At 43.1% G+C, this 17,728-nt stretch overlaps 1 protein-coding gene across 1 annotated transcript in view; it reads left to right on the top strand.

Annotated features, from left to right (window-relative positions):
• Ush2a (usherin) overlaps positions 1-17,728 on the top strand; it is an 828,188-nt gene that overhangs the window by 639,425 nt on the left and 171,035 nt on the right. Inside the window, 1 exon segment of the mRNA XM_008834819.2 lies at positions 3,366-3,564. Coding sequence (XP_008833041.1) covers positions 3,366-3,564 — 199 coding nt within the window.

The raw sequence follows: 17,728 nt of genomic DNA, 5'->3' as shown, positions 1-17,728 counted from the left end.
AAAGACAGATCTTTGTCACAAAGATTTAGCCAAATATCAATGTTTTATTGATACAAAACAAAATCTTGAACCAGTATCAATGAGTCTTTCACACTCGTCCCCTATTAATTATTTCGGGGGAGCTGCTATCATTTCCCCTGGCCGACTTTATGTTGAGGCTTGGTCTCGTTGCATGGAACACAGTCAGTGCTCAGTACATAATGAACATCGGTGTCAGGCTTCACATTCTCAACAGGTGCAGCTCATCCGGGCTCACCAATGCTGATGCCGGAAGGAACTGGCGAACTTCATTCTGGTTCTGGGAGATACCAAGAGCTAGTGGTGACTTAGTGGGGCCTTAAAGACGAGGTTAGTCACTAGGCATCTTCCTGACACAGGGACTAATGGCCTCTTGTCTCAAGCAAATGAGTGAACTCTTGCACTCAGGACAAGACCAATGACATTAAAATAGGCTGTTCTAAGGCCTCTTTCCGTGTTCTTTCATTTTTACACAAGCCACTTGCCCATCTGTTTTACAACAGCCCCCAACCCATGCAACCACCCAGGCCACAGCTTCCCAGCTTCTAGAACAGAAAGCTGAAAATTGAAAGCTTTTTTCTTTATAAGTTTTTCAGTCGTGGATACTCTGCTACAGCAACAGAAGTGAGATTGTGATAGTCTACAACCCATAAAAGCCCCAAAGTGCTCTTTAGTTGATAAGAATTTGCACTTAATTATCATGTCCTCAAAAATTGCCTGTTCTTAATAATATTTTATTACCTTTATTTTATGTGTATGTGCGTATTGCCTGCATGTGTATAAGTGCATCTGTGTCATGCAATGCCCGAGGAGGTCAGAAGAGAACATTGGATCCCCCTGGAACTGGACTTAGGAATGGTTGTTAGCCACCATGTGGGTGCTGGGAATCGAACCCAGGTCCTCTGCAAGAGCAGACAGTGCTCTAACCACTGAGCAATCTCTCCAGCCCCTTAAAAACTGCCTCTTCCTCATAAACAGAAATGGACAAAGAGTGTTGAAAGTCTGGGCTCAGGCACATGGGATCAGAATGCAGAATACCAGGACAAGTACAGTGCTTGCCTCCCATGCACCAAGCCCAGGGCATGAGCACAGTAACTCATGTCTCGAATCCCAGAACTCTGGAGGTGAAAGCGGAAATACAAAGCAGGAGTTCAAAGCAACATAGCAAGTCTGAGGGCAGCCTGGGCTACATGATTCCCTGACCCAATAAAAGAACAGAAAGGTAAAACAGTGCAGGTGATAGCGTGTACAGAATCTGATGTGAACTCTATGTAGAACCAGCAGGTGTGTTCAACCCATAGTCATACACCCAGGGTGTCAACAAATGTGACCCAACCTTGAACCGTAAAGGACTTAAAACATTAAGAGACTGGTTTTTGTAATTTTTAAAACTTGATTCTGTGGTTCTCAAGTATGAGCATTGCAGATGAGTGTTAGTCACGATGTACAAAGGTCAGACACCCCTAACAGGAGTAAAGAGGCATGTGTATTTTCTTAAAAAATATTTTTATTATTATTATTATTGTTATTATTAATTATTTGTATGAGTGTTTTGCCTGCTTGTATGTAAGTGCACCCATGTCCTGCAATGGCCACAAAGGTCAGAAGAGGATGTCAGATCCCCTTGAACTGGAGTTACATATGGTTGTTAGTGGCTATGTGGGTGCTTGGATTTGAACCCAAGTCCTCTACAAGAATAGCCAGTGCTCTTCTGAGCCATTTCTTCAGCCCAAATCATGTGTATTTTCAAGAGTATGGGGTCAGAGGATGGTGGATCTGTCAGTCATGGTGCAAGTCTAAACAAAAATGCTAAAAGAATAAGATTATCCCTAACTTCTCAAAGTTAAGAGCAGAAGCAGGTAGCAGGTAGTGGACGCACACGTCGTCGATCATTTTAAATGAAAAGGTCTAACGAATGCTAGACCAGGTGCCTGGGGTTTGCTAGAAAGAAGTTAAAACAGTAAGTACAAACGTGATCAGCAGAGGAACTAAAGATTCAGGAACTGACACCAGAGGTGACAGATGATGGAGACGCTACGAGTGAAGGAGAAAAGCCCTCGGACGAGACTGGGAGGAAACCGAGCGAGGGAGGAAATGAGTAAAGAGCCACTCCACAGAGGCCGCCTCAGCAGCAGCTGGGGAATCATCCCAGCATCAGACCCACTGGATGCTCTCCGCACAGTTAGGACCTGAGAAGAGCTGGGGAATCATCCCAGCATCAGACCCACTGGATGCTCTCCGCACAGTTAGGACCTGAGAAGAGCAGGGTCTCCACACGCTCTTAAGAACCACACAGCACGTTAAGCCAGTTTCCATCTACACGTGTGATTTTGCTCAACAGATCCCCAGTAACAGCTCTGAGCCTGCCTTCACGCAGACAGACGGAGGCGGATTGGGCCAACTGAAAGTTATGGTCCGAATGGTCTCTGAACAGTCCCATGGTTTTTGCATAACAGGGCCAGTGCCTACCGGATGCCAGAACAATTGGTTAGAAAGTGAAATCAGGGGCTGGAGAGAGTTCAGTAGTTAAGAGCACCCGCTTTCCCTGCAGAGGACCAGGTTGGTTCCCAGCACCGACGGGAGGCTGACAACTGTCAGTAACTCCAGTCCTAGGGGCTCCAACGCCCTCCTCTGGCCTCCATGGGCATCGCACAACACCAGTGCACTTAGATTCATGCAGGGAAAACACTTGTGCACATAAAATAAAAATAAATATTTTTTGAAGTTAAATCAGAGTTAATTCTGTGGAAAAAAAATCAGAGCAGCAGTTTTTATCTAAAATTCAATTTTGACATCCTTGACTCAGTAACTTGTTGATTTTTCTTCTCACTTGGTTCTTTTTCTAGAACATCGATGTAGATAGTACACAGTCCTCTTGGGGGTCAGGGACAGAACACAGGAAAGTCTGCCCACTTACACTGCTCAAAGCATGTTCTGTGCACACAAGTTCAGATGTCGGTTCTGCTCCATATTTACTGGTGCTTAATTTGTACAAAATCAGGCTGTTAAAATGCAAAGACACTGAAGGGCCATATGGAAGAGCGTTCTCTAGGAAGACAGTCTGCCAGGCGGGTTGTACTTATTTAAACGAAGGGCTGCACTCTGCCTTCAAAATTGTTGTTGAACTTGTTGTGATAGATGGTAGTTGAAGACTTAGGTAATGTATTCAAGGTCAGATTTCATTGTTTAAATAGGGAAGAATAAAGGGGGGGAACTGCGTCTCCAAGCCCTTGCTAATTATGTGCCAGGTCCGACAGCAACGCTCTAAAGCAAAAGTGACATTTTCATTGATCAGGATTCCTAGTGGACGATGACAATAAATTGCTATTTAATTCCCGTGCTCACAGGTAGTTGCTGATACCACCAGAGGTGTCCCGGAGAGTGTCCCGCCACCAAACATCACTGCCCAGAGCACAGGGATACCGCAGCTGCGCTGGAGTGTCCCAGAGAAACCCAAGGGTGTCGTTAAAGAATACCAGCTCCAGCTAGATGGGAGAGGACTCATCTACACTGACATTGGTGACAGGAGGCAACATACGGTCACAGGTGACAAAACAGGAGACCTACTGGAGGCGGCTGTCATTGCAGTGGGGGGGGGTGAGCCTCCCAGGGGTGTGTGTTTGATGTATGAGGTCACTTCGAAAGGACATGTTCTCTTGACATATGGTCAGGTCCCACTTATCCATGCTAATAGAACAACCCACACTGGCAGCAGTACGCCACAACAGCAGATAACTTCAGAAATAATTTATATTTGGCTTTGATATGCAATGCGTACAGGGGGTTTGAATCACTATTAACTTTTTTTTTTTCAAACAAACAGTACAATGTATTTTCATTCCCCCAAGGATATATTCAGAGATAATGGAGCTAGGACAGCCGAGAAAGGACTGAGAAGCAAAGGAAAACCACCACAGGCTGACCCTGGGCTCCAAAGTGAATACGTAATATTCAGCTCCTTGACAGCTGACTGGTTGGAACTATTTGTTATTATTTCTGTTAATTAATAGTGATTGTGATTGTGTTTTATTATGTGTTATAACATTGTCATAATTAGTTTTAATATAATAGTAGAGTACGCTAGTACATTGTTAGGTCATCACTCAAAGTGAGTATAATAATGAACATGTTTAGCATGAATGTTTCTTTTGAAGAAGAAAGATGTATTTTCTGATTTTCCATCCACAGTAGCTTCTCTAACACACTAGAATTTTCCCTTGTTTTGCTTCAGTCATACACTTCATACACCTTGATAGTTTAGGATTGGTGGTTTGGGGGATTGTTTTTGGCTCCCCCACATGCGAATGCAGTTTCTAAGAGAACGATAATCTGATTGCCGCAAAAGAGCAGGGACCTGGCCCATCTGTCAGTGCTGTGCCACTAACACCTCGCCCCATCATTAGGTCAATAGGAGCTGATTAAATTCGAGGACTTAGTAGCTACCAAATACTGCCCTATAAACACTCGGCCTGCATAAATTCAAGTCTCATCTCAGCCTAAGAGTTAGAATTATTGCCTCTGTTTTATTGGAAAGACTATTTTGGGAGATTAAGCACGTTTGTTCATTATCGAGGTTGATTCTGAGACTACATTTAAAATTTTACGAACTTTTATTTTTTCTTGCATTGTTCACATGCCCCCTTTAAGACCTCTGGAGCCAATGACCTTCTTCCACTGGGGTCTGGGCTTTTAAGAGTGTTGGTCACTAGATGACAGCACATACAAAGAGAGGCTAAGAAAGACAGGTGTGGACTTTGAGGACACAAAGTTTATGATGCACCGATGGAAAGATAACTTCACGGTGCTTTGTTCTTAAATTCCGCCATTTTCTGCCGTCTACACAAGCATCTGTTAACACAATCGCCAGCATTTTTTGAAAATTACCACAAGCCCTAGAAAGATGCTTAGTATTTGTTTGCACACCTGCACCCTGAATCTAGGGCTAACCCAGCTGTGACCAGGATGAGGAAAGTCCTCATCAGGCTGAAAGATCGAACTGACTTCTTGTATCTCATTTCATTGGAAGTGAAGAGAGCACAGTGGTTGGAGAGCATGGCTTTGTAGAACACAGGTTTGTCTGTCTGTACCTATGGCTTTGTCATCTGAAAGAACTGTTTGCACCCTGATTCATTGCCTTGCATCACAACTCCGTAAGTGAGGGATGTTGTTAATAACCATGTTTAAAGATGAAGAAAGCTAACCTACTCAGGGTGTTCACAGCATTTACTGTCTCCATCACACACACACACACACACACACACACACACACACACACACGTGAGTTGCCCATTATCTATATCTAGGATCTAGGTAGTACTACTTTCTGAAATAAGATTGTGACCCGGGGAGATGGCTCAGTGGCTCAGTCTGTAAACTGAGGGCATGCTACGCAAACCTGAGGGTCTGAGTTCAGATCCCCAGCACTCACATCAGTCAGTCCCTGAGGCACGATAGCATGTAGGATTCCTGGAGCTCAGTAGCCAGCCAGCCTAACCAAATCAGTAAGTTCCGGGTTTAGTGAGGGACTTTGTCTCAAATCAGAAAATAAGATGGGAAGTAGTTGTGGAAGATATCCACTACCAACTTCTGACCTCTGCAAACACAGGCACGGGTGGCTGCCATGCCCCCCCCCCCCCCCGCCCCGTCTCATATAAGCACATATATGTACATAACACTACAAGTGTAGTTAATTAAGATCGTGGCCTCTAGGAGCTCTCATCGATAGGGAGGGCTGACAAGTACCGGGAGGCTGCTGCTGTGGTACAGCGGGTGCTGGAGCAAATACCAGTTCTGAACACTGGGAGTAAAACCATGGAATGGCAGTGGACTGAGAATCAGAAAGCAGCTTGAGCCACATGGGGTCCAGTGCCAGTTCACACTGGCTTCAGCTTAGAGGCAAAGCTTCAGAAGCTTCACCCCTCGTGTCTGTCTCCCTCACCGCACTGGCCTTGAACTGGTGCCAGCTGTACTGGTTTGTGTTAGAAGAAGCAGCTATCTATCAGCAGACCAAATTCAGTTCTAATGTACAAACCCACAGGATGGATGACCTCATCAATTATAAAATAATTGCAGAGTTCTTTCTTTAAATCCCTTCATTCTGCCAACTCTTCCTTTCTCTGTCATTCTTAATCAATATTTTCATGTCAAAGAGGAATTTATATATACGCACTGGTGCCAGAAATCCTCTCATTAAAATAAATATTTTAAAATTCTCCCACATAATTTCAACCTTTGCAGAAATCACAAAGAAGATACTTCTTTTTTCTTTTCTTTTTTAATGTTTTTTAAAATTACTTTTGGTTTGGTGGTGGGGGGTTTGTGTGTGTGTGTGTGTGTGTGTGTGTGTGTGTGTGTGTGTGTGTGTATGTGTGTATGTGTCTGTGTGAGAGAGAGACACGGTCTTTTTTCTGTACAGCCTTGGCTGGTCTGGAACTCCCCAATCAGTCTCCGACGGTCTCACAAGTGCTGATTAAGGACACACACGCCATCCACACCAAGTCTGGGTTTTTTTGTTGGTTTTTTTTGTTTTTTTTTTTTTTAATGAAATCCTTTTTATCTAGTTATTTTATTTTCTCTATGTGTTATGCCTGCATGTATGTATGTATGTATGTATGTATGTATGTATGTATGTATGTCTGTGTCATCAAGCAACCACAGAACACAAACGAAGGTGTCAGACCCCTGGAACTGGAGTTACGGACTGTGTTCAGCTACCATGTGGGTGCTGGGACTCGAACCCAGGTCCTTTGCAAAAGCAGGCCGTGCTCTAACCACCGAGCAATCTCTCCAGCCCCTTCTTTCCTTTTAATAAGATTTTAATAATCCTTTGGGAATTTCCTACAGTATATTTTGGGCATATTGACCCTGCCTCTTTGGAGCTCCTCCCCCAGATCCACCCTCACCTCCCTAAGCACCCAGCATCCAACATCCTGTCCTCTTTTTTTTTTTTTTTTTCCTTTATCTAGTCTAATTTGTGTTCCAGACACTCTTGGGTGTGAGGCCAGGCCAGGCCAGTTGCACATATGACAGCACAGCATGCACGAGACCTGCTCACGTTCAAGTCAGACAAAATCCCAGCATGGACAGGGAGTTGGGCTTAAGTCTCAGCCCTAACTGAAGAACTATTGGCCATTGATAGCTGCTGGGGAAAGGAGAGTTTGTTTTCTTTAAGTGTGTGACCCCTGACAGGTGCTCCGAACCCCAGGGACTGGCACCACAGCCAGGAAAATGCTGCCTTAGAGGTCATTTGATCCAGGCATCTGTCTTAACTACAGTCAGAGAATTTTTTCACTGGGTCAGTAGAGCCCTCGAGAGGGGTTTTTCTTTGTCGCAGGAGGAAGTGAACCTTCCGTCACGAACACTTGACCAAGCTCAGAGCTTCCTGTTACTGTTCCAGGGGATCAGGAGAGGTGCTAGGCAAAGCGGCCCCAAACCCAGGAAAGCTGCAGCCTGATGGTTTCCTCTTCCAGGGCTTTTTGGGTGCTGTGGTCAGCTGACTGACAGGATGCCTTGCGGAAGCGTTTCATGATGCTTTGAGTATTTTATTGAGTTCATAGCACGAAGGAAAACACTGCAGTGTACATACATCCCAGCCTATCTGGTTGTTTGTGGAAGGAGCTGCGTGAGGCCCCGGAATAAGTGTTTAGATGTTCTAGTCATTTCTGAACTCTCAGCACTCCCTGAGCAGCTAATGAAGCTGTAGCTAGCCTTTCTGGAGCCCGAAGAACTGAGGTCCAGGGATGGCAGGAGGCAGACCCAGCCCCTCGCCTCCGCATCGCTGTCTCCGTGCTTACTTTTAATTACCTCAAAGCCTTAGAAACATGATCCGGTAAATGCTTTGTGGGAATAGCGGCGAATGCACTCATCATGCGGAATCCATAAATTGCTTATAATCCTCTCAAGATGTTAAAAAAGCATTAAGTAATTGAAGACAGGAAGTCCTCGGTTAATTATTTAGAGGTGTTATCAATGCTTTAAGTAAACTGAAGCGTTTTTCTGCTATCTCCCCAGCCAAGCCCCGCGGGGCCCAGGAGGCGGCAGCTCCCTAGGTCTCATATTCACTAATGCAAACAGCGCATGGCAGCTTGTCAATAGACCTTTCCAGATCGGTTATGACTAAACACATCCACTGTCCTGCACACAACAATTTGGAGTCAGTTATGTCTTCCTTTTGCTTTGGGTTACCATGACTTTACAGGCCAGCCTTCTAACATGGCTTAGGGGTGGAGGGCAGGGTGACAGGATTAGCTAAAAAGTTGAGCCCTCTGAGAAAAGTGAGTGGATGACTCCACCCTCTTTAGCAGTAGGTTTGGTAATGGCCTGTGTGTCTCTAAACTCTGCATAACCTGTTTCCAAAATAATTAACCACAAGTTGTTCAGGAATGCATTAGGCTCAGAAGGAGAGTCCCATTAAGTCAGCAAAGAAGAAAGAATTTGCCTTCCTCTCCCATCTTCTTAGACATTACTCAGAGCCTTTTGTGTTTGATAACACAACTCCTAACAGTTCTGTTTGTAACAGAAAGTATAAGATCAATGCTGTTCTGAAGCCAGGATCTTATACATCACATCTGAAAAGGAGAAAACGGTTTAAGCAACCATATAACAAAATATGGAAAATCTTTGTAACAGGGTTTTACCTTTAGAGAGCTCTCTTGTGTGAGCCAACCTGTCTCTACTGTTACGGTATTTATAACATTTTATTGGACTGGGGAGACTGCTGAATGGGTAAAGTGTTTGCGCAACAAGCCCGAGGACCTGAGTTCGAATCCCCAGAGCCCTCCTAAAGCCAGGTGCAGTGTTGCATGACTCTAGTCCCAGCGGTCCCAGTGGAAGGTAGAGTCAGGAGAATTCCCGTGGGCTCACAGGCCTAACATATGCAGCGGCAAACCATACAGACCCTGTCTCAAACAGAGTGGAAGGTGATGACTGATACCCAAGTTGTCCTCTTACCTCCTCATGTATGCCTTGGCTACCCACACAAACACGATTGCACACATATATACACATACATGCACACACATCATGCACATAAACGTTGATATATACAGAAAAAGCAATAAAAATTTCAGTACAATGTTCTATTTCTCAACTAGTAGATAAATCTTTTTAAGGACAGAAACCATAGCTTTCTGCTGTGTGATGTGCTCCCACCACAGAAAGCAACATTTGAAAAAATATTTGGTTTTTTGTTGCTTTTTGTCTATTTTTATTTTATGTGCACGAGTATATTGCCTGCAAGTATGTGAGTGTACCCGTGTCGTGCAATGCCACGGATGTCAGAAGAGGGCTTCAGATTCCCCTGGAACTGGAGTTAAGGACAGTTGGTAGCCGCCATGTGGGTGCTGAGAATCGAATCCGGGTCCTCTGCAAGAGCAGTCGGTGCTCTTAACCACTGAGCAATCTCTCCAGCCCCAGTTTGTTTTTTTGAGGCAGGGTCTTGCATAGCCCAAGCTGGCCTCAAGTTTGGTACAAAGCCAAGGATGACCTTGGACTTCTGATTCTCTTGCCTCTACTTCCCCAGTGCTGTGATCACAGGCTACAGGTGCCCCAAACCATGCCCAGTGCCACCTGAGCCATGTCCACAGCCCCCAAATATTTCCTAACTGAATGACTATTTAGTAGAAATGCATATAGTACATAAACATTTACATCTGTCCTGATTGTAGACAAAAGTACCAGTGTCAGAATCAAATACACCTGAGTCTCAGGCAGGACCGCTTACATAATTTGCAAGGCTCATCACAAAGTGAAAATGCACATCCCCTGGTTCAAAAATTGTGAAGTCTCTCCAGACGGTGAAACCAAAGCATGGAATGAGGAGCGTTGGCTTTCGAGCACAGACTGACCCAGCAGACCTCCCTCACACCTCTGAAGCCACCCTGATCTCGGGCAATATGAACTTACAGCCTGTTTCATTGAAACAGAACCGAAGAAAGTTTTAACGGTGACAAAGTACTTAGAGCCCCTCAGCAGCCCACCCTCTGGTCCTGTGTGAGGCTATGGCTGCATTTCTGTTGTGTGCTTTCTGACTACTGATCACTGAGGGCCGGACCTGTACATGGAGACTGACTTCATTTCTGCTCCTCCAAATCTGAGGAGAGCTAACTTTTGGTACCTGTTTGTTAAATAGCAGACCATCAACCGTTTATTTTCTCTTGCTTTGAACCTGCTACTGGATAGAGTATAAAGGCCAAAGGACCCCAGTCAACAGCTGTCTACACACTAATTTCTAAGGACTAAAAACATTTCTAGTGAAATTTCAGGTCTTCCGAGATCCGCTGCCTGAGCGATCACTGGTTGGGCTTTGTCTCAGTAGCTCTAACTAGCCCTTTATCTCTACAATGCCCTAGTTTCTGTGTGTTTGAACAGTATCAGAATGCAATACCTTGTCTTAATAGAGAGTCAAGACAGCTCAGGATTTAGCTTATCTGTAGAGCATTTGCCTAGCATGCTAGAGGCCCTGGGTTCAGTCTCCAGCACCACCCAAAATAAATTATACATCTTGATGGGTGCTGTGTGATGTTTCATTACATCGTTGTATCATGTTCACATCAGAGTAAACATCATCTGTCTCCAAACACTTACCATTTCTGTGGGACAAAACCTTTCAGACTTGCCCTAACCTAGTCCCCACTGATGAACCTTTAGAATTACATATTGCTTAGGACTGTTTGGAAATTCCTTAGAAAATAACAGATAACAGCACAGCATCATTGGTCATGTGTTTCGGAGCAGCACTTGTGGTTGAAACTACAATGGACAAAATGCCTTTTCCTGACTATGTGTCCATAGGTTAAAAAATAGAAGCAGGCTGTTCTTTGTAGAGTACATCTCGTGTAACCGACATCGCAGGGGTCTCCTTTGCCAGGTCATATTTTTATGAACCATCCGTGGACTTTCTTGCAGTCTCTTTTGAGTGCACATTTACTCTTGAAAGCAATGTTAGTTGGAAGAGTGATTATGATGAGTCCAGTTATTTGATGCCGCTCTCCTTTCCAAGAGAACATGATTCCCTGTGGGGAACTTCGGGGAGCTTCTAGGCCCACTCGTCCCTGATGTTCGGAGCCGGCGCATGCCTGCCTGTCCTGCCTGCGTGGCTTTTGTAGACTCTTCTAATTCAATACTGAGCACTTGAATGACGTTTTCTTTTCTCCTTCTCCTTTTCGACTTCGAGATTAAGTTACAGTCCAAATGGTTCCTTTGAGACATCCCTTTATTTCCCTCTTCTCGTCCTGATCAATTCATGAGTAGTTTTCAATTGGCCTGCCCTTTTCATAGCCTGTTGCTAATATCTCACATTATATATCTCGTTTTAAGGACTACCAATAGGGGCTTACTTAAAATGACAGCAAATTCCATTGAAATGTGTGGATTTTATTGAGTTTTACTGAGTCGTAGATAGGAAAGGTCATTCCATGCATGTAAATCACCCGTGCCTGATGGTCGCACACGGCTCACTTACAGATTATTTGAACCAAGCCTATTAGTAATCCAGTCCTCTTAATCATATGAAAAATACAAAATCTGAAAAATTATTACAAATGATGCACTTGGATGCTGCCTTTCCTGCAGCTCAGTTAGGCAGTTCGCACTATCAGGACCACAGTTGACAGGAGTGGAAACTGAGGCAGAAACCTCAGCTCTGGTCATGGTTCGGCAGCTGTCAGAACCCAGATGGTCTAACTGGAGTCTCTGGGCTTCTGAGAGTTCTGCTTTACCGACTCAGCAATAACTTGAACAATAATGAGTGAGATGCACCTGCCCTCACTTGGGTTTTCTCTTACTGAGCTCTCCCTGGCTTTGCGCTACCCAAGGCATTGTTTTTATGATAGGCCTAGGATGCTGATGCAGCTCTTCTGGGCCACTTTACTTAATCCAGCTGTACAAGGTGCCGGCCTTACCTTTTCTGACCTCTGTGATGACACACAGCTCCCTCCGTCTCTCTGTGGTCAGTACATTATCTGTGACATGGACAGATAATTGTGTGTGCACTAGGCATCCAATGAGCACCCGTATGTTTTAGCACCCACAGAAGGCACAGATGAGAACATGCTTAATAAACACTACTCTGTGAGGTAATTTAACATTTTTGCTTTATTAAATTTATTATTAGGTATTTATGCACGTGTGCAATGTGCATGCATGTATGTGGGCACATGTGAGCCATGGCATGCGTGTGGAAGCCACAGGGTAACCTGTGGGTGCCAGTTCTCTCCCTCTACCATATGGGTCCCAGGGATGGAGCTCAGGTGGTAAGGCTTGGTGACAAGCTCCTTCACCTGCTGGGCCAGCCTTCCAGCCCTAGTTACATAATTTTATAACTAATTATTTTGAATATAATCGCAGTTTATAAAATATTTTTTTTGGAGACAGGGGCTCCCTGTAGCCCCAGCTGGCCTGAAACTCTCTATGTAGACCAGGCTGGCCTCATTCCCATAGAGATCAACTGTCTCTGTCTCTGGTGCTGGGATTAAAGGCATGTACCGCTATGCCTGGCCCTAAAATACTTTTCTTATAGAGAGCTCAATGCAAAACAGAAGTTTAAAAAAAGGCGAACACTGAAAATAACACTTTTTCTTTTTGTTTCGTTTTACAGGGATTTTTATTGACTTTTCTTGAACTCCTTTCACCATATTATTTTCTTTTGAAGAACAGCTAAAAATACGTAAAATTAAGAGTTATCAATGCGCGGAGATGTATCACTTGGGGTCAGACAGCTCATCGGCGCTTCATCTCTGTGTGTGGCCGGTGGTGGAACACTGTAATTGTCTTCATCCTTTGCAAAAGATGCATCTTTGATGAGTGGTGACTGCGTTGTCTGTAAATATAAGGATCCATATTTAGTACATAGTAAGAAATTATGTTTTTCTAGGGATGTGACAGCCTCTGGGTTTTCTGTAAGATCTGTGACCTCTCCAGCCATATATATTTGACTATGTTTAAAGTACCACACACGAGTTCCCTCCCACTGAGTGGGCTTTAGGCCCAACTGTGTAGCTGTTGTTTACCCAAGATAAAAGTGCCACTACTGTCTCAATATGGTTTGCTGTGACTGTCATCATTGTGGTTACTGTGTTTAATCATCAGAAGGAAAGGCAGTCACTGACAAACTTTAATTTCTTCAGCTGTAGGCTTTAGGTGGTGCAGGAGCACAGTACTTACTAGTAAAGCATAAGTCTGTCCAAACTCCAGTCTGACCAATTCATTTATATTCAGATACTGAATTCTTTGCGCTTCAGTTTTCCGGCTTCCAAAGCAGGAATAACAACTCCCGTTTGTGGAACATTATGGGGAAAACTCTCCATATATATATATATTATCATGTTGATTTTAAATCTCTCTTCCATAAGTTCCTAACTCAGTCTTGCATAAAGGCAAATCACCTTGAAGAAGGTAATAGCATCCACTGGGGAGCCCATGTATAGCAGGTATGGGCCCACATACATGTCCCTGTATGTAGATACATAACACTTATCATTTTTAAGACTAGTAGCATTTAGAACCCTTTATCTTTCAAGCAAATGTATTTAATGGGGATACATACTGGCCCATGAAAGTAAAATATCAAATGTTGACTTTGGGCACAACTCTTTCGAAGCTATCAAATGCAATTGATTCCTTTTTGTTTCTGAGTTCAGCTCCATTTCCAAACACTCTGTAATGGGATAGGAAGTCCCTACAGTTAAAACAAAAGTTATAGCCCCAGAGCTAGATTTTTCTGAGTTGCATGATGTCATATACTCAATTCTGAGTGGCCAACATACAAGGGCAATATGGAGTTCTGCCCATGACTACATCTTATGTCCATACCTCAATTTATGTGGGGTCAACTCAAAACAAGACACAAATCCCCATAATGCCCCAATAACTGCTCTCTCCAAGGAAAATTAGAGCTTCTCTATAAAAAGATTCAAGAATGGACTTTGTGAAGTTGTGTGGTACACACTGGCAGCCACCCATTGGAACAACACTGTGTATTTCTAACAGTTTAATTCACATGACCCTTTAAATGGGCCAATGTGTCTACATTTTGGGACACGAGTTCTTGAGGACAAACTGCTCAGGAATCAGATGGACTGAGGCCAACCTCTGCCTTGCTGTGTCGCTACTGACTTCCATTCTGCCCGCTCTGGTTTCTCAGTCTGTCCCTTAGGGGTCCTCTCCTCAAATAATTCACTTACTTTGTTTTCACAAACTCTGTGAATATCACAAGACCTGCGCTATCTTTACTAAAGCTGAGTACCACATGCACTATTCTTACTTTGTATTACATTGTTTGATTTTAATGTGTTCCCTTATGTTATGATGTGCAGTGTGATATTTCAGGACACACCTGTGATGTGCACTGATCAAATTCATCCCCTTTTTCCCACCACATTACAAACTTCAAATAATCATTCTAATTACGACAACTTGTTTTTTTAAGTACACATATGAGAGTCATGTACTAGCAGTCTTTCTATGCCTGGCTTATTCCAGCAAATAATGTCCTCTAGTTTCGTCCATTTCAGTTGTAAATAGGAGGGGTTCATTCCTCTCTACGACTGAATAACATTCCATTTATAGATATGTAAACATTCTTTATGCAGTCACATTACTGGACATGTATATTGATTTCACATAGTGGCTACCATGAACAGTGCTACAATAAATATTCAAACACAGATGTCTCTTAACACACTGACTTCATCCTCTCTCTCTCTCTATCTTGCTCTCTCTCTCTCTCTCTTTGTGTGTGTGTGTGTGTAAGTTGAGGTAGTTGTATTATATGATACATTATTCTCTTTTCTTCTTGGAGGTTGTACTAATTTACATTCCCAACAACAATGTATAGGAACGCCTTTGTCCCCACACCCTCACCAGTATTTGTCATTTATTTATTTATTCATTTATTTATTCATTTATTTTGAGACAGGATCTGGCAGACAGACAAGTTCCTGACTGGCCTGGAACTTGCTATGTAGACCAGGCTGGCCTCCAACTCACAGAGATCCTCCTGCTTCTGCTCCTAGCATTCTGGAATTAAAGGCGTGTTCCACTACATGCAGCTCTTGATTTTTTTATAATACTCATTCTAAGTTGGTGATATGATTTCACTCCAGTTTTTAAAAATATTTTATTATTTTTATTTATGTGTATGAGTGTATTGCCTGCATGTAGGTAAGTGCACCCGTGTCATTAAATGTCTGCAGAGATCAGAAGAGAGTGTGGGATCCCCTGAAACTGAAATGGCAGACAGTTGTTGGCCACCATGTGGGTACTGGTAATCGAACCCGGCTCCTCTGCAAAAGCAGCCAGTGGTCTTCATCACTGAGTCCTCTCTCCAGTCCCTCGCTCTAGTTTTGATTTGTGTTTCCTTTATAGCTAATGCTGTTGAGCACTTTTTTTTTTAACTTTTACAAAAACTTTATTGAGAATTTCATATATTAAATATAAGGTGTTTTGATCAAATCCATGCCCACTCCCTCCCTTCCAACACCTCCCATATCTCCCCATCACTTTTTTCTTTTTCTTCTTTCATTTATTTATTTTTATGGGGCTTTTGTGTACTCTAACATTCCCCCCTCTGAAGAGGTAACCCTAAAATCTTTCAAGGATTAGATACAAGCTCCCAAATACTTTTGGCATTTTTGGCCTTTGGAACAGAGTGTGTTGCTAACGGTTCCCAAGGACATTTTGACTTTTAGCCAAGAAACTGGCTACTTTTCTTTACCCTACATTATCCTAACGGCCTACATTCCCCTGCCTAGCCAATTCCTATCTCCTATTCTTATCACACCATCCTCTGAAGAGGTTACCCAAATTGCTGATAGGGAATCAGGTGCAGACCGCTCTGGCTTCTTCCATGCTGAACAGGGATGCAGGGTGAGGCAATTGGAGTACCCCTTCAGTGGGTCTATCTAAGAGACCCCAACTCCAGACAGGGAACTAGAAAAATGTCAGAACAGGGCAATTTTCAAATGTTCATATGAGAGTCCATTGGACTTTCTTGACAAGGGCTTCCAAAAGCATCCCTCTATTGAGTTCCTCCTCATTTTTCTTTTGTCTTCCAAGGCTGGACTTTAGAGTGATGGATTCAGGATTTGCTTTCAGGTATTTTGATAGCTGTTGGAGTAGTTGACTCTAGCGATCAGTGTCAGTTCCCTCTCAAAGGCTTCTAAATAGGGGGAGAAAACAAATTCATCCATCATTTTAGAACAATAGCTTGTTGTCTCTCTTAGCTCCAGGTGGGCACTACAGTATTGGAGACCAAGATTTGAAGTCTTACATCTGGGCAGCACTTTCTAGTTAGAAACAAAATCATCAATGAGAAATAATTGTTTAAAAGCTTTTTATATAGACTTAAGCCTATATAATGTCTGGGAAGTGCAATCCCTTGAAATCTTAAAGAAGTATACTGATGACTTTACTCTTTGGTTATACTTTCCTTTTGGGTGTTTAAGACCATACAGTTGGCCCAAATAAATCTATTTTTACACTTACGATCATTTGAGAATCTATTCCTCAGAGGTCACGTGGGCTTAGGAGGAGCTCCTGGCTCCTTTTACAAGTTCCATCTATGTGAAGATAAGTCAAAGGTCCTGATTATGCATGTCTGGCTTCACTTGGAAGCATGAATGAGATGTTTCCTCCGAGATGACCCTCCTCTTTGTAGACTAGACACTGGTTCAAGTCCATCTCTTGGGGCTTCCATGTCCTCCCTTAACAAGAGGACAGATGACTCACCACATTTACAGGACATTGTGAGAGATGTTCCATAGTCCCCTAGGACTTGGCCGACCTTGGAGGGCAAGGGGCAAAAACTGTCCTTTAAGTCCCTCTGAACACATTAGTATAGACCTTAACCCAATAAGGTTAGTTCCACCAGTCTGATACTTTTAATTATCATGTGCTATGTAGATAAGGCTTAGGTAAAGAACCAAATATTCTCAGATAAACATTGACTAGATTTATATTTTGTTCCTTATACTATTTGACTATAGACATTTTAAGATTAAGTGTATATTATTTTTGTCTCATCCTTTATATATAACAAACCTAAACAGACCTTCATCCCTTGCATAGGCTTTCTCATTTTTTCTATTTTGGAAAATATCTCCATTCCCATATCCTTTTAACATCTTTTACATTCTCATTTTCTTTTTTGAAAAATTATGAGACATAATAGCATTTACAAATAAATTTTCCATCGGTTGTGAGACTTCTCTTCCTGGGGATCTAAGCAGTGCTGATTCCCTTTTAAGGTTCTAGTGTCAAGCCAATGTTTGATTTAAGTTTTACTGGGGAACCAATGAATTAGTTGAGCTTACTTACCGAGATGACTGAGGGGTTGCTGAGGTGTATGTATGACCTGAGGGTATGCACACTGGATAGCCTTTACCCAGCATGGGTCATGCCTTTTCTTCCTAGCCTTCCCCGGATTGTATACTTTAGCCCTCCCCAAATCCAGGAGGCCATGTGTGATTAGGGTCAAATTATATACAGTTGGCTGGGAAGAGTGGCTAGATACTCCACTAAGGGTCCAGTGACACTGCTTGGCCCACCTTTAATAAATGAGCACAACTGTCAACAAGCCCAATTGTGATGATATTAGTGATCAGGCTCAGCTGAATTTCTGATGATGGCAGTTATTTCATGCAGAACGGACTGCTGTATAGCATCATCTTATTAAAAGGACCTGGAATTTAAAAGGATTTGGTGCTAGGATCCA

The sequence above is a fragment of the Nannospalax galili genome, unplaced genomic scaffold (assembly GCF_000622305.1).
Source record: "Nannospalax galili isolate Female #2095 unplaced genomic scaffold, S.galili_v1.0 scaffold657, whole genome shotgun sequence".
Taxonomy (NCBI): Eukaryota; Metazoa; Chordata; class Mammalia; order Rodentia; family Spalacidae; genus Nannospalax; species Nannospalax galili.
Note: the sequence above shows the minus strand (reverse complement) of the source record. Positions and strands in the feature narration are given on the sequence as shown.